Here is a 17,836-nt window from a genome sequence, read left to right as displayed (position 1 = left end):
AAATGGGAAGACAGGCCCGGTGCTACTCCTGCCCTGTTCTATTCTGTGTGGTGACATTTCTATCATCATTGTTCAAAATGCAATGTGCTTGACACGTAAAACTGCGGGAGATAATTTGGCAGGGTTAATGAAGTACGATTATGAATGTACAGTGTATCTTGAAGAAGTGCCAAATAATGGCTACACATTTTGTAAGTTTTATAAATGTAATGCTTCCGCGTGTACATATAAGGGGGTTGCATTGCTCTAAAATGCAGTTTGTGCTAATTACTTTAAACTTAACATTTTAAGTGCTCCAAAATTCCATATTGCCTGCTCCAAAGCTCCATTTAGGCTACATCAGACCTGCTTCCAAAAAGCAGTTTTTCCTTCGTCCGTATGTGCTCCAAGACACGGCCAGTCAATTCTAAGCATGCCGTGAGAGGCCTTTATGCTCCGTGTCACTGAGGTGGAATTTCAGAAGCATGCTGCTCTGAGAAATGCATTTCTAGAATTAATTTTAATAATCTTCTTCAAGAGTTATATTAAGAGATTTTTATTAAGAATGAAGATAGTACAGGATATTTGTCCTTGAGGACAAAAGGAGGGAGTCTGTCCTCCTGGCAGGGCTCCGACCTCAGAGGAAAACAAAGATGCAGCGGCAGTGGTGATGACAGCAGTTTCACCAACAAAAAACAAGAACAGCGTGCATAGCTTTACATTTTGGAAACGTATAGACATTTCACGATTAACTGTAATTTAGAGGGATTCCTGTATAGTTGGGTTGTGCAAGAGGCAAAAGAGTGAATAGTGAAAAACAGTGAAAAAGCAGTACTCCATTGTGAAAGGGGAAAAATATGAATATTTAAAACAATAAATAATACTGCATAGTACAAATCAAACATACAAGGATATAAAGGTCGAACATTCATGCTTGAACTAACCTTGTACAACATGCGTGACAAATACATGTTTCAACCTTTCCCGGTTTGACCAGAAAGGGGAAGTTATATCAGCCGTGCTACGCAATTATGCAGAGATGTGAATGAGGGAACTTGACTTCTCTGTATATTCTTGTTTAATTAAATGGCAGGAGTCATGGATACCTTGTATACGGAAATGGTATGCTGGGGCCCCTTTTTTTTTTGCATTGTCTGCTCTGTAATTTTGCTCTGTATGCAAAATTATTTTGCCACCACATTACGTTTACTTGCATGCTTCTGCAATTTTTTTGCTAGACGTAATGCTAGTTCTTGCACTGCGGTTTCACCTTCCCGTCTTTTAAGGAAAGTGTCTATAGTACCATGCATACTGATATTTGACGCAGATTGCTGCAATGGCATAGACTACGGTAAGTATTGTCAACTGACATTGCATTCAACTCATGCCACATGCTCGTAGGCACTGACGAGTGTGAGCGCTGCATGCCCAAACTCGTGGAGCATAAGCTTTATTCATTGTAAGGTTTTCAGAACCTTACCCAAATTCACGCCTGTTACAGACTGTTCTGAATATCTGCATTTTATTTTACTTTTTTTTTTTTTAGTCTAGCTACTTTCATTCAGCATATATCCTTGAAAACTGAGGTTCCACTTTGTGGGGCGGCCATCCGCCGAGGACGACGGTTGATACAGGCATACCTTCTTTTTCTGCCTGCATAGCTTTGTCCAGCCAGCTAGCATTGTTCTTTCACCATGATTGTTATTGATTTGCTCAATCCAAATAACATTGTATCCTTTGGATTTGACGCAGCGGCCCGCTTCTATGAGCTGCTGAATGCGTACCGGCTCTCCACTGAGCAGCTGGTGGAGTACAACTATCCGCGGGCACACCCAACGGAGCGAGGCCGAGCCCTGTTTGGCGGAACCGACAGCCGGCAATACTCGAAGCCAAATGGTGAGCCCACATTTCTTTGCTGACAAGGACGCGCTGGATCAGCTACTTAACTTGCTCTTAGCCAACTTAGTTGCCTTGGCCAACTTCCCAGATCACAGTTGGCTGTGCCTGCTTTTTTTCCTTCACGCTGCGCCATTTTCGAGGCAGGGGATTGGTTCCCGTTAGCAGTGTAATCGGAGCAAGGGAGAGAAGCAGTGTCAGTGATGTTCTGTGCCATCATGTGCGACTAAAATAGCAGCACCTTACTTCTCCGCTGCCATGTTGTAAACAATGCGTGCATGTTATCTGACCTTGCTATGGTGGTGGCTTTAAATCGCACCACGGGAAAAAAAAAAAAATTAAACAGGAATTAGTTGACCTGCTACCCACAGGATGGGTCTAGCTGTCCAGGAGCGCTTTGAAATTGAAAAAATTCAATGCCCCCCCCCCCCCCCCCCCCCCCTTTTTTTTTTTTTTTTTTTTTACTGTCATAAGTGGACCTTTGATAGGAATAGGCTTGGGCAGGAAAGTAAAAATAATGGTGCGGGGATCCATTGGATCATTAGTTGCCTCTCCATCTCATGTCACATGACTGCCACATTTTGGCAAGCCATAATAAGCCTTTGTTGTAGCATCTCTGCTATTGGAGAGATAAAGTGGGGCAGGCCATCTTCATCATTAGACGGATCTTTTTATGAATCAACTCTTGCTAATTGTTTTGCTGAAGGAGTTTTCTTGAGGGATTGTGCAGCAAGGTGGTGACTCTCATAGGAGGCTTTTGTAGCTCTTGCCAACTAGGACCATCATACATTAAAAAATCGGGCCCGCATTTAGTGTTGGAACTTGGGTAGCGTGGTGATGGACTCAAAAAATGTGCATCGGGTGCCGGACTGAGTAAAATGGCCTGCTGGCGCCGTGCGCTGCTTGCAGATTCGGTGTTGCGGTGCAGTCGGTGCAATGCCACCTTCTCCCTGAACGAGGACGGGGACTACACACGGGCGGAAGAGTGCGTCCACCATTGGGGCCGCCTCTGGAAAAAGAGGAGTGAGTGGGCAGTGACCTCTTCTTGTGCTCCGGGGCTGCCTCTTGGCTTGGCCCGACACAGCACTCTTGGGCAGCCTGTGCATCTACTTCAGTCTTCCTGTATGAGGGAAGCTAATTCAGACATGCCTGATTTAAACCTTTTGATGCAAACTGATTCTTCGAGCTTGTTAACTTTAGGTGCATTAAAAGGGTCTGCCTCTTAATTTGGTTTGACACTTGTGAGTTGCAAGTTGTCCAAGTATAACTTCATTCCCCTCTTAGGCTGCTTGGGTTGCACAGTAAAGTATTACATTTGCGAAGGTGTTCAACCCAGTCTCCTTTGAGCTAATACTATAATTTTGTTTCGACTAAGGTGCTCTGTCCATTTGACCCAATTGTTTCTAGCTATTTTAGGCCTGTCCTCCTATAGCTGGACACATTTGGACCTGCAGTGGCTGATGACATTTATGTTGGAGTTCTGGTTGTAAGGATGTCTGTCATTATGTTAAACTGAACGTTGGGCCTTTGCAGTGAGTGGTGTTTCTTTGTTCAAGTTAGTTACTATAAGGCATCAGGAAGACAGTTCCATGCTTAACCAGCATGGAAAACGAGTACTAAAAAAAATGAGTGACCTGACTGCATCTAAAGCTGAGTCTTGCCGTAGTTATGCTTCTTGCTTTATATTTTAGTGCTACTGTATAAAGAAAGCAACACACTTTACACATTACTTGGACTACATAGTCTGCAGTATTCTCATCAGAAAAAAGACCAACCTTTGTTGTTTTGGAAGTGAGGCTGGTATCAATTTGTTTCCAAACAGATTGTGGTTACATAGTAGGCCCTTTCAACAGTGTGGTCCCTATGTTTGCCTGAGCAGCCACGGCTAGTCTGCTGCAGGCTCATTAGTGTTCTGATTTGCAGTCGCTGGGGCTCTGGAAAGTCGCTACAGCTGCTGCGAAGGAGACGGCGAGTCAGACGGTTGCTGCGTTGCCAAGGTGAGGAGAGATTGGCGCTTGCTGACAGACTGGCTTTGCCACGCTCGCCATATGGCATTGGGCTTCTGAAGGGGGCTGCTGCACAACCAAGTGTAGCAAGCAACCTTGAACCAAGTTTGAGACGAACTGCGTATATTTTGCTTGTGTCTTTTTAGTCATCATTCTTCTTTCTCAGCCATTGAGGAGGCAGAAACGCAGAAGAGCTGCTGGCTACACTTTCTGCTTCCTACAAGCCTAGTTATTAGAGGAGGTATTGTTTGTGCCCTGTTTTGTACTGCTCAAGGTTGAACTCTAATGGACTCGGCAGATAACTGAACAAATGGTGGTGCTGATTTAGGAGCCAGTATAGCTTGCAGACAGCGAAGGTCACAGTAAGGACCACGCATGTTTTCTGAATAGACATAAGGAATGCTGATACAAATGGTGCCAATAATGGATTCTAGTTATAATTACAAAATTATTGGGGATACAGTATCAATGTTTGTTGTGCAAACAGCTCTTCTTTGACGCGCATTGTGACTGTCTGTGTAGGGAGGCATTGTTGAATGTGTTGATTTGGCTGCCATGCTTACACAGTTGTTGGTCAACTCAAAAATCGATCCCCCCCCCCCCCCCACACACACACACACACACACTAAAATCGGATTGCTGGAAAAGAAAAAAACAGCATTGACAGTACTATGTTTTGGTTTCGAACCTTTAAGTCGACCCCACCACTTCAGATTTTCTAAGCTGAAAAAGCAGGCTGGCTTACAATTGTGTAAGTACGGTAAGTGGTTTCTTCATTCATGTATTCATGTACGCTCGCAGTTGTCGTGACACAGAGCACTTCTGATTGCCTATAACTGCCCCGTCCTTCCTTTGTGCTGTGCTCAACCTTCTCTTTTTGGTGGCAGAGTAGATCAGCTGCTGAGGTGGTGAGGGTCTAAGCCTACCATTCAGTTGCATCCTCCCCCTTCTCTCTCCCACTCCAGGGCCATGTGCACGAGGGACTGGAGCCGAGCCAACTGACGGGCTTTATGTCAACACTTGCCAAGAGCCCACCACCGGGTGGGGGTACCCCCGGTGTTTATGCCCTGGACTGCGAAATGGCAAGTGCCCCAAGCAACTTCGCTTGCTTTGGCGGAGGGAGCTGGAAACCATGCAAATCAGTTTGAACCATGTACCCCAAAATGTTTGGTCTGACAACTGCTGTCATGAATCACTCTGGCTTGCTCTTCATCAGCTAAATTTTCTGGTTATTTTGCTTGGGCTCTAGATGCTTGACTGTCAAAGTCAAGTGCCCTGAGCAACCTTACTGGCTTATAGGGACAGGGCACTGTGAAAACCGGCTTGAATGGGTCTGACTGTGCGCTGTAACAAGTTGGTCTAGCATACATCGTCATTTTTATTCTTAATCACTTTGCCCTGCTTTGCCATATGTGAACTGTTCCAGGGGCTGAATTATGGGACTCGCCATAAAGTTTTAGAGTGTGACGTCAAAATGACGACGCCGTGGTGCCTTGGTGAGATGTCAATGCGTGACGAGAATCGGAATCGACCAATGATCGCCAGGGTGCCACTCCGGGCCGCTTATTTTCACGGCAAGAGGTTTATTCGCACGTTAAGGAGCCATTTGCTAACTTTTTTATACATATAGCGTGCGAATAAATTAACTAAAGCTTTATTTTTTCAAGAAGCCGCATTTCAAGTTCAACATTATCAAAAAAAATCAAGAAGCAGCTACAGGTTTGCAATTATACGCTCTCGTGGCGCTAGCAAAGGTAAACAAACCGTGCAAATGGTGCCCTTCAGTAAAACAGCCGATTCCACGGCTAGTGCCGGCTTTTGCGCATCATGTGAAGTCAAGGTACTGTGTGATGGTCCTAAATGCGTGGAGAAATCTTATCGAAAGCAGTGTAATCGGGGCTTTGTTTATTTTTCTCTAAGGAACAAACAAAAGAAAGATTGACCGCGGAGCACGCTCCGTTGGGCAAAATAAACATTTATGGCCGCACGAACATCTCACACACAAATGCTTCAGTTAGAAGGAACACGGGAAAAAGCAATGCTGTTTAGCGTACACTACCAACCTCGCTCGTTTTCATTCGTTTTGTACTGTATGTCGCCTCCGCTTTTTGCTTTGGGTGCACTGCGGAGCCCAACCACCCTTCAGCATCAACTTTGCAGCAGTTGAGTTCAGCCATTTGACGCACGTACTTGCTCGCCGTCAGTTATGAGAGGCCGACTACCTGCGGCGGCTTGAAATCCTCCGGAGGCAAAAAAAAAAGATCGGAGCACGCATGACAGTCGCACCGATAGAGCGGCCGACTGGAGCTTCATCACAGTTCGGCGCTTTCTTCGCACCTCCCTTGCGCTCTCACATTTTCAAGTCGAAATAGGCATCGGAACAACTCGCTGAACAAGCAGAACACATTCTCACACACCACCCTTCGTCGTTGCCGCTTCAGTGTCGCAGCCACCACTCCACCGCGGATGCCGCTGCCATTTTCGCTCTAAAACGTTTTAAACTGCCTCATTGCGCTCTACAAAAATAGTCTAAACCCACGGGCATAATTAGGTATGCAACATCGTCTCTTCTTTCGCCTCCGCGATGCAATCGCAGCATCCCGTGACGCAACTTTTCAAGATGGCGACGACGACCAATAGGAGCGGGTGTTTTAGAGTGCTCTCAATTGTAGAACGGCCCGTAATACGGCCCCAACTAGCTTCGAGAGCTTGATTGAACTGATGGGTCCAGGCTCAAGCACTGGGTCAGGATCAGTTTTTTTCGCTTGCGATACTTTGAGGAGACCGTGACATCCCTCCTTCATAGGCATATGAGTACTTATAGGTTGACATAGTTCTGTTTTCCTCGAAATTACGACCTGACTGCAAGAGGTTCTTGTAAATCCGTTGGACTGTTAGCTTAGCTGTCACATGTGCGCGCGACTTGGGGATAATCGAAGGATGAGCAGCATGGTTTTGCTGTGGCAGTTGGGGCAGGTTTTCACAGGCCGATTTCGCATTGGCTATCGGCTGTTATTTTTCTTACCTCTGCGTGTTTGCAGGTAGGCTGCTGCATTGCCCAGAGTGTGTAAGTCATTTGCAAGTCTTCTTTCAGGTAGCCTCATAATGGTGGTATTTAGTCCACTACATCAGTGCAAAGCTTTTTAATGTCTATATGTATGTGCTCAGAGTTGCTGGCATAAAGCACTATCCTTTTTTTTTTGTGTCTGTACATGTGGTCAGTTTTTTATGAAATGTTTTTAGCGCTACGCAGCTGCTAGTTCTGTGTTGTTGTTCTTTAATCGCCTTATCTTGAAAGATTCTTTGTCAGCTCTAAATTGAGCATGCTTTCTGCATCTGCTTCTGCCAAATTGCTCATTTTTTGATGTGTGCCAATGAGGCAAACAAAGGATACCTCTTGGAATCCATTCAGCACTCTCCCTACTGCTGTAAAGTCACCACTACGTGACAGTCTAGTTACGCCGCGCAAGCTATGCATGTGGTGCTTCTAGGTCGCATGCCACGGCTTCTGCAGCATAAGTTGCGTAGATGCTGCGTGAAGATGAGCAATCTAATTCTCCAGACTCGCTGTCTTTGGTTGTTATAGACAAGTTACCAGTTTGTTTATTTCTGCTCTGCGATCTTGCTGGCGCTTGGAGAATGTGCTGATGATGTTATGTGACGAGCACCACCCGTGAATGGTGCCCGGTACACGTGCAGTGCTACACTTCGGAAGGGATCGAACTCACACGTGTGACGGTGGTTGGCTGGGACCTGCAGCCGGTGTACGAAGCACTCGTCAAGCCCAAGGGGAAGATTCTCGACTACAACACACGGTCAGTTGTCTTTGTCACTCCGCACTGCACTGAAGGAAGTCACTCTCTTTCGTCCCTTTTCTTGATCTTCACGACCTTGTGCCTACTTCTTTGTTTTCGTTTGCCTTACTTGTTCCACTATGTGTTGTGCATCCTGCAGTATGTGGGGGCTATGTGATCTTCTGTGCTTAGCATTGTGTGTTTATACAGTAAAAGCTCGTTAATTCGAACTTCACGGGACCGGGAAAAAAGTTCGAATTATCCGATGTTCGAATTATCGAATGGCCTCGAAAAAACTGACCAAAACAATTTGTATTACGGTAAATGTACCGTATTTAGTCACGTAACGAACTCGCTCGCATAATGAACCCACCCAGCCCCGTTCGTGCCTACGAATCTGAAAAAAAACATAATAATAATAAATGCGTCAGTCGTTAGCGCGTCCCTCCGTTTGGCGCCATCAAGGTCCACAACCCATTTCTTGGCAGTGCGCCAAGATGCTGCACAGCGATAACGGTGTGGTTATCTTTTGACTTTAGCTCCGGCAGGTGGAAGGAAAGCGAGCTTGGCAAAGTGCCAGCGCTTGTCCGGTTGTGCAAGCCTCCTTTTCAGTACGTTCGCTCATGCTGGGGCGGGTGGCGCCGTATACTGCCACTGCAATCATCGAAACGAACGATGCTAAAAACCGGCGTCATGATCGCGGCTGACTCGCGTGCCTTGTGCTTCCGTTGATGACTGATGGGTGGAAGGATAGATGGCTATCGCAAAAAAACAAAAAAAAGTTTAACCCATGATGCTCGTCCGAGATCACAGCCTTTTATGGGCGTTGGCTGGAACCGCGCCGACAGTACTCATCCCTATTTCCAAATTAACAGGGTTAGAATTAATGAGTATTTAGTTGCAAGCTACGGAGGTTGCGCAGAAGAGAGCAGGCAGCCGCCGCTGCGCGGCCATGCACTGACCTTGCCGCGGCCGCCGTCCCCTCCCTCCAACGCTGCCGGCCAGCCGCCACGTCAGTCATGGTGCCATTTAAGCTCTACCCACTCTTCCATAGTTTTACCTGGTTCCATCTTCTGTCCCCGTTTTGGACATGCACAGCCTCTAATTATGCCTACCGATCGCGGAGATGTTTCTTTACTTTTTTTTTTTCTTTTTTGCCGTATGATGTGCGCCAAGCCACCTAGACGCAGCGGCGCGTAGTTGAATTATCCGTAGCGGAACCGACTAGCGTTCAAATTAACGGGCTTTTTTATACACAGATCTCTATGGAGCTTGGCCGGACCAAGTAGTGTAGTTCGAATTATCCGAAAATTCGAATTATCGAGGTTCGAATTAACGAGCTTTCACTGTAGTTCAGTGGTCGTCGTGCTTTTCATACATACTGTCAGTGTTCATTTCATCTATACATCTTACCGTTTAATTCATACGTCTTTCCGTACGTATCTGCTAAAACCCTATTACGGCCCTGATTCATTGCACGCTCATAGTGACATACAGTAAAATCAATTCAATCCGAAAAATTGGATAATTCGAGCTAAGGAGCGCGGTTCTGGCCGTCACCCATCTAAGCGTTTGAAAAGGCACCATTGCTACTGTGGCGCACTGCAGAAAGGCCCGCGGAGGCATTTGCAATTTCGGAACAGTTTTTTGGTGCTTGTGACAGTGTGTGCAAATCAAAACAATTAACGAAACCATGCAGAATTCTTGTTGTCACTTAGCTACGTATTCCAGGGGTTCGTTAAATAAAATTTCTGCAATGCAAATGGTTTTCGGCAGTTTTTTGGGGAGCATTTGATAATTCAAACTTTTGGATAATTCAAGTATTTTGCCTGGTCTTTTGAAGGCCGAATTAATGAGGTTTTACTGTATTGCCTTGCCTAACATCCAAATGGCTATATTAGTGAGAAATGCTAGGTTCGGCGTCGTTGCCATAGGCATCACTCTAGGCTTGCAGAACTGGCCTTCAGCAGGGGTGCGTGAAAGTAATGTGTTGCCCAAGCATTTAGTTGGCCAAAAAAATGCATTGCAATTCAGTCACCATGGCAGTGATGGACAGTGTTTGAATCCTTGGCAGAATGGTCGTTAAACCTCTTTTTAGCTTGTTAGTTGTTTCTGTTTGGTTTTGCCTTCTTGCACCACAGTGTGTATGTATTGAAAAACTGCTGATGGTGCGAGTCGTCAATGCGGACTGTGTTGCTCACAGCTAGCTTAGTTTCCTGTGCCATTTGGCTGCTTCACCTACGTGGCATGTACAACACCTTGTTCATCTACGTATACCTGCACACATCTTGTGCGATATCGTGCATTTTGGCCACGCCTGTGATGTCAAAAAGACCAGTAGCTGATCTTGTTCCCTCCCACCCCTTCACAAAAAAATTTTTTGTTCATCTGCACACTTCGCTATGTTTACCGATATTTTGAGGGGTTCTCAGACCCATGGCTGCTGCTCATGATTCTATTTTGAAAGCTTGAAGTCTTTTTGCAAGCTTTATAGACAGCAAAATGTTAATGTGCTGAGGAAATTAAGTGGGTTACAATGGGCACTTAGTAAACAAATCGGAAATCCCAGTTTTTTTCTGACCTGTTGGTGCCACCGGCATCAAGTTGATTAAAACTGCTCTCAGCTCGGACAAATCTTTGGCCCACCTTTTGAGTTCAACATATCCAGAGCTGACTGGATATTGGCAGACCTGCGTGTCATGTTAATGCCCTTGGAGCGGTTACACACACGGGTTGTATGAAGCCAACTGTACTGACACCTTCTGTGTATTGCAGTGCAGAATGAACTGCCAGACCTGTGGCTCCTGCTGGCAGCATTGTCAGACAGATTTGTCTGCAGTAGTCTCTGTGCGAACTTCTGTGGGTACAATAATAATAATAATAATTGGTTCACAGGAAAGAAAAGGCGCAGTATCTGTCACACTTGTACTGTGGACACCTGAATCCCATGTAAAGGAAGGGAGGAAGGTGGGAGTGAAAGTGGAAAGAGAGGGAAAGAGGAGCCATAGTGGAGGGCTATGGAACAACTTCGACCACCTGAGGATCTCATGCACTGACATCCAGCAGCACATGGACGCCTCTCCATTTTGCCTCCATCACAGCTGCTGGTGGTCAGGGATTGAACCCGAGAATTTCGACACAGTAGTCGGGCATCTTACCACTGTACCACCGCGGCGGGGCTGTGGGTACAACGCACCAATCGTTTTTTCTTCAGGGTATTGCGGCCTTATCAGGGATGCTGGCCAAACACAGACAGTAGGCACGGCTGCATTCAGGCCAGGCAGGGAGCAGGATAACAATTGTGATGGATTCTTGTAATCAATCCACCGGCTATTCACTGTGGTTGACTATTTTCCTCTTATGCATTAGGCATTGAGTCCAACCTTATTGCTGCTGCCGCCCATAGATTTTCCAGTGGGCACCAGCTTTCCTTGTATCCTGGTGCTCTGCATCTCTGCAGTGAAATGCTCGGGAAACGAGACTAGAGGCACAGCTGATCATTAAAATTCAAAATAATGATCTTCGTGTAATCTTCATCCAGCAGGGCGTGAAGTGGAATAAAATGGGCCCCATTTTAGGTGACGTCATTTACTCATCGTTGGCATTTTAATCGAAACACAGCTGTGGAAAGGTCACGTGGTTCCAGTCACCCATTTACCGAATATCGTTGACTTGAGCGTGACTTGGTAGTAAAGGGCAGTGACGATTCTCACAATGAGGTCATCGCCTGCCGCCACATGTCGCGAAGCGTGCCAACCGTATTGTTTCCGCCATCGTCACCATCGTCACTCTTGCGGGGGGTATCGCAGGTTCAGCGGCCTGACGGAGGAGGACATGGTGGGCGTGAAGACTAACCTGCGGGACGTGCAGGCGGTGCTGCTGGCCCTGTTCTCTGCAGACACCCTCCTCTTGGGCCACAGCCTGGACTCGGACCTGCGCGCCCTGCGGCTGGTGCACAGTCGTGTGGTGGACACAGCCGCTGTGTTCCCCCACCGCAGGGGGCTGCCCTATAAGCGTGCCCTTCGCACCCTCATGGCCGAGCACCTCAACAAAATCATCCAGAATGGAGGTGAGCCCGTCTCTTTGATTTGCATGAGCACTGGGTGGCATGGGCGGCTTGTTTACGAGACCTCCAGGTCGCACCATTTACGAAGCAGTGTTGCTAGTTAAGTACTGGTTTTGGCAGTGTCCACTGTTAACACAAATGCGTTAAAGGTGCCGTAACTCAGAAAGTTTCGCGTTGGCGTTGTGAACAAAGTCAGGGGCAAGGCGCTGACAGGTGGTCGCTGTCAGCTGCCATGGTCGTGCACTGATTCTTCAATGGTTTGTTCAACTTAAAGAGGTCACGTGATACCAAAATGCTGGGAGGAGCTACAGACTTTGGTTGCTCATTGGAGGCGGGAACGTAGAATAACCAAACTTTCAGTGTTCTAGGATGCCAAGTCGGGCAGGCTACACTTAAGCCACGCAGGCACCTTCATATGGCGTGGTTGAAGCGGAGCTTTATGTGTTGAGTGGCAGCCTACGCTGCAGCGTCATACCGTTAAAGGGAAATCTTAATTGTCCCCCATGAATTTTTAAATATCTATTTGGCTGGCACAAATTTTACCACTTTTGACATGTATGGTCGGTTAGAATTGATGTACATAGCGTTAAAGGTGTACGGAATAAAAAAATTGCTGTCGAGATTTCCAGCGCAGGTGGTAGCTATCGCATTGGGAGTGACCAAAACAATCCACTTTATGAACCGAAATGAGCGGAAAGTAAGTATTTTAATGAATATTTCTCAAATCGCCGCACCTAGCGGGCTCCTGTGAAAGCTCTGACAAAACCAGATATCACGTAATAACTACCCCCATCGCAACCGGTTGCACCTGTTCAATTTTCCTCTCCCCCGTGGCACTTGCAGAGCACAGGGACGGACGTGTTTTATTAATTTTTTATTTTTTGCTGCTCGTGTTCCTGCGCACAATTCATCGTTCCCTTCCAGCGTGCAAACATTTGTCCGCAATACGCGCCCTCCATACGTGTCCCCCTCAACCTCCCTTCTGTGCGTGGATGAACCGACACTGTGTGTAGCCGGTGAACCAACTTCATGTGCGGTGGCGGCGGGATCGCGGGGCCATGGCGTTTCTGAGGGTAGTTGTTACAGTTGAATCCTGCTATAACGAAATTCACGGTGCACGAAAAAAAATTCGTTCTCGCGGAACTTCGTTATCGCAAAAATTTGACGTGAAACGCAGAAAGAATTGCCCAAGCAGCAGCAAAGGCGTTTAATGCCAAAAATCTGTAAGCTTGGTTTGCTTACGCTTCACGGCGAGCAACGCCGTCACGCGATTTTCGCACTCGGTCAGCAAACCCATTGCAACATCGTCGTCTCGGACAGCAACGAAATTCCTGATGACATCAAAAGCGTCCATCACCTGTACGGCGGTTGCCGCAGCCGGCGCTTCCTGTACGTCGTCGTCTTCTTCATCGGAAGAGTCCTTATCATTCCGGGCAGCTTTTATGATCTGCTCATCACTCACATCTTCGTGAACAACAACACAAGCGTCAGCGCCGATGTATTCGTCGAGCTCGAGATTAGGCGGCACGGTTCCTATTTCTCCCAGCGTTTTCCAGGCGGCCGCGATCCCCGGAGCCGGTGACGCCTCTTCGTCGTCGTCTGTAACGCCTGGTGTTAGGCCAGCAGAGTGTACGGGTCGACCTTCAGCAAATCCGGCGTGCCTGAAACAGTTCACAATTACTGAGCGCCCCAGTGTGCTCCAGGCAGCAGACATAATCTGCAGTGCCACGTACAAGTCCACCTTCGTGTCTCGGCCGGTTTCAGTGTTAAAAAGCAGCCGCTGAATTAACCTCCCGCGGTAAGCGCGCTTCAGGCTAAGAATCACGCCCTGATCGAGAGGCTGTAAGACAGACGTGCAATTGGGAGGGAAAAACCTCAGCTCCGTGTTAGTGAGCTTGACTTCGTCGGAGTGATGCGCTGAACAATTGTCCAAAAGCAAGCAAACTTTACGGCCCTGCCGCTTCATGTCGCGGTCGAATGCCATCATCCACTGGGTGAAAATAGCGCGGGTCATCCATGACTTGTTCGCCTTGTACTGCACAGGTAGGCTACGAGTTCCCTTAAAACAGCGCGGCTTGGCACTTTTGCCTATGACTAACGGCGGACGCTTGTCCGAGCCATCCATGTTTGTGCAAAGCAGCACTGTGATGCGTTTTTTGCTGTGTTTGCCGCCGTGACAGCGCTGCCCCTTGAAGTCGAGCGTCCTAGCCGGCAACATCTCGTAGAATAGCCCGGTCTCGTCGGCGTTGTAAATGTCTGCAGGCGCGAAGTTGCTTAAAATTCCGGCCATGTTACTCGCCTTCCAAGCAGCTGCTCCGTCCACGTCTGCTGACATTGACTCGCCGCACAACACTTTTCCAACGATGTTATGGCGGGCCTTGAAACGGTTTAGCCAGCCAATGCTGGCTTTAAAATCATCAATGCCAAGTAGGCATGCATAGTTCAAGGCTTTCTGCTGGACGATGCTTCCGGACAGGGGGACGTTGCTGGCTCGTGCTTCCACAAACCACGCATGCACTGCTTTGTCCAACTCTTCATGGAGGGGCCGCGTCACCTTTTTGTGCTTCGAGGATGTGCCTGAAGCAAGTGCCATTCTCACGCTGCCCTTATTGCCTAGAATCGTTGACAGCGAACTTGCAGGAATTCCGAAGTCTTCAGCAATTGCCGCTTTCTTCCTTCCTCTTTCTGCTTGGGCGATTATTTGAGCTTTTTGCTCAAGGGAAAGAGTTTTGCGTTTTTTCACTTGCGTTGCCATCGTGTCCTGCGGATGAAAACTCGTCGTTGTCGAAGAGAAAGGCAGCGAGTGAACAACGCGACCACGACACAAAGCCAAAATGGCGGAACTGCAATCACGTGATTTCATGCTTAATGTGGCTTTGGATTTGACTTGGACTTCTCGCCAATAAAACTAGTTTCGGTTTCGATTTTGAACGCGAAAATTTTGTTGAAGCAGAAACGCTCTGCAAAAATGGTTCGTTGTGCAGAGAAATTTAGGCCATTAATTCTTATAGGATACTCGCGGGGAATAAAAAATTATTCGTTGTCGCGGAAATTTCGTTGTGGCGGTATTCGTTGTGGCGGGATTCAACTGTACGTCGCACCAGCTGGCTCACAGTCGGGAGCGCACTGCCTCTGACTCGACGGCCACTCAGAAAACGTAAAAAATACAGCGATCCGCTCAAAACTAACCCAAATTATGTGTCTGTACTAGTGCAATAAGAATGCAATTGTGGTGCTTTCTCAATACTCTTGGATATTTGTTCAGTATACCTTTAAGGGTTTTTTTTTTTTTTGTTTGTTTTCATGAAGCATTTTTTACATTAGTGTCAGGTAAGATAAGTTGAAGCTACATCCAGTATTGAGGAAGGCGGAATCATAGTGCACATTTATTTATATGAAGGTTGCATTTGAAATTTAGGCATGGAACTTTTCGCAATTTTATGTCTTTCTTTGGCTAGTTAGTTGTTGTTGATTGTTTACCATCACAAGGCACTACAGTGCATGGCCCTTTCCCAAAGTGATCTTTGATGCAGGCTTGTTTCATGCAAATAATTCTGCACCATAGCAATTCAGAGCTTGTAGCAGATTTTTTTATAAGTGTTTTTGGCCATTTCTTTGTTCTGAGAAGGCTTGGATGAACTCTGTATGCACTCTTAATCTATTTCAAGGTGATTACACCGGTCTGCTGGTATGGCCGTTGTAAAAAAGGGCGATGTATGGTTTCTAGTTTCACCACACTTAGTTGTTATACTGTAGCTAAAAATGCATGGTGTTCTATGGGCATGAAGTTGCGAAAACCAAAATACCTCGTTGCATCGAAGATTTCGTTGCAGCGAAGTTCATTACATTGAGGTTTAACTGTACAAGCCTAGCGTAGGATTCCAGGAGTGACTGTGACACCTCTGCGTTGTGCAGTGGATGGCCATGACAGCCAGGAGGATGCAGCAGCTTGCATGGAACTCATGCTCTGGAAAGTGCGCGAGGACCTCAAGAAAGGTGTCCGGTGACAGCGTGGGTGACCCACCAGAGAAGCTAGGCGTGACTGCCAAAGCTACCGGCACAATTTCCTTGCCTTGGAAGTGCGCCATGGTTGCAGATTCACCCATTAGGATGCCACATGCCCGCTATGAGCTCAAGTCAAGAGAATGTTCGAGGGGCGGACAAAGTCTTGCACATTCTTTTATCATTCTGTTGTGCCAGTCTGAGCTTGCCGGGGGTGTAGGAGTACCTCCCATTTGTCTACTTCGTCGTGGGGCTGGGTGATAGGCAACGGGTTTATTTAAATGCCTCTGAGGTGCTCAGTATCGTGTAAATGGATTGCCACAGGGCATCAGCAAACGAGAAGCAATATGGGGAGAGGAAGTGAAATTAATATGCAGTCAGAGGCACACTGAATAGAAAGCACAAACTGTCACCTGTTAAAGCAAAATTTTGAGCTTTAAGCTGATTGAGCGTGATTTGTTTTACAGCTTCTCATTAGAATGGCAACTGATAGAGATGGAGAACAAGGAGAAGAAATCGAGGCTCATTTGGCCAAGGGCGACGCCTCACTCTGGCACCTTAGGTAGGCCAGAAACAAATACAGGTCACATTCAGTAGTGGTGGATTTTGCTGATTTCGCTTGCTCCATCTCCCTAGATACGATGCAGTGGGATCATAAAACTGGTTTCTTCCTGCAGTGTTAACAGTTAAGGCTTCTTTTAAGCTCGACTGCTTTTAGCGCACAGTAAAGGCATGCTCTCCTCCGACGCAACATATTCGTCCTCCTAGCAAGGAGAGCAACATATGTTGCTCTCCTTGTGGAGACGCAACATATTCGTCCACCATTCTCATCTCCTGGAGGCATGCGTGTAAGTGCTGGCCGCGTGTGTTTCACGCATCGTCAACCAGTGAGCCACTCCCTCCCCCCTTCCCCCCCCATTCGTTCACAGCCCATCTTATGCGCGCACAACTGGGATTGTGCTTCACGTTTTGTTCTTTCTACAGTTCTCTCTGCATCTGAAGAAGTCCTTCAAAGAGGGTTGACCTTTATTTATGTATATATTCCACGTGATTTGTTATTCTCTCACCTGCTTTTTTTCCCCTTAACTGTGAGCAATACAAAGCCACGTTCAATAAAAGTGCTGTTTCAAAGTGACTGGCCTCTTTTCATGTATTGGTGTTTCTTGAAACCACACTTGGGCCATTAGGTGCAGTTTAGGGCTTTGGTTTGTTTTGACACTGTGGGGATCTTATGGTGCACCAATGTTCCAAAGAATGGGTTGTTTCATAATCTTGCTTTCATCGAATGCAAGTGTCATGGCTGCCTGTTTGGGTCTTGCACTAGGCAGCAGAACACCTCGGCCACAGTAAAATAGTGTGTGCATTGCACTGGGGGTAGTACATGGCATACCTGTAACTGACAACTGTAGCCGCCGCGATCGTGATCTACTGAGTTTCGATGGAGGAAAAACGAAGAAGTCCGTGTCCATGTCAGCGCACGTTAAAGAAGAAAGTAGCAGGCTACATCGGCCGCTGTACCCCCTGTTACTTTCTTGGGTATTCGTTGTCTGTATACGAACCTTCTCAAGGTTCGTATACAGGCAACATAAATACCCAAGAAAGTAGCAGGGGGGACAGCGGCCGATGTAGCTCAGTTGGAAGAGCATCGGACGCGATATTCGGAGGTCGTGGATTCGGTTCCCACCATCGGCACGTTGGTTTTTCTTCTTTCCCCTAAACAGATTACATTACTCATTTCGGTGATTATCCAAGTAAACATCAAGAAAACAGACAAAGTACCATCCCCAACGCTTTCCTTGGCCTCGCCGACTGTTGGCTTCTTTCCTTCATGTATTATAACGTGCACCCTCATTTCCCCTTAATTGATCTGCTTATATATATATATAGTGACGTATCCGCAAGCTAAGTAACATCTTGCATAATTTCACAGCTTAATTCCAAACATCAACGTTTACGCGCCGCAAGTTGCTCTAAAGTTATTTGCTTTTTTGCCACTAAAAAACTGCATGTGTGTGGGCGCGCGTGTACTCTTGTACGTTTTCTTTGTAGTGAGGAAGCAATCACAATCCCTGCATCGCGCTGCGAAGAAGCAG

The 17,836-nt window shown here is 46.9% G+C and overlaps 1 protein-coding gene across 1 annotated transcript in view; it reads left to right on the top strand.

The window, feature by feature from the left end:
- The window catches only part of LOC146181300 (uncharacterized), a 65,065-nt gene extending 48,187 nt beyond the window's left edge, over positions 1–16,878 (top strand). The window contains exons 10-16 of the mRNA XM_084576351.1: positions 1,732–1,875; positions 2,785–2,898; positions 3,799–3,872; positions 4,847–4,963; positions 7,581–7,696; positions 11,485–11,744; positions 15,657–16,878. Of these exons, the coding sequence (XP_084432477.1) occupies positions 1,732–1,875; positions 2,785–2,898; positions 3,799–3,872; positions 4,847–4,963; positions 7,581–7,696; positions 11,485–11,744; positions 15,657–15,748 (917 nt within the window). The 3' untranslated portion in view covers positions 15,749–16,878. The remainder of the gene's footprint in view (positions 1–1,731; positions 1,876–2,784; positions 2,899–3,798; positions 3,873–4,846; positions 4,964–7,580; positions 7,697–11,484; positions 11,745–15,656) is intronic.
- The last annotated feature ends 958 nt before the right edge of the window (positions 16,879–17,836 follow it).

Source organism: Amblyomma maculatum, chromosome 8, assembly GCF_055883805.1.
Source record: "Amblyomma maculatum isolate TAMU_Amacu chromosome 8, ASM5588380v1, whole genome shotgun sequence".
Lineage (NCBI taxonomy): Eukaryota > Metazoa > Arthropoda > Arachnida > Ixodida > Ixodidae > Amblyomma > Amblyomma maculatum.
Note: the sequence above shows the minus strand (reverse complement) of the source record. Positions and strands in the feature narration are given on the sequence as shown.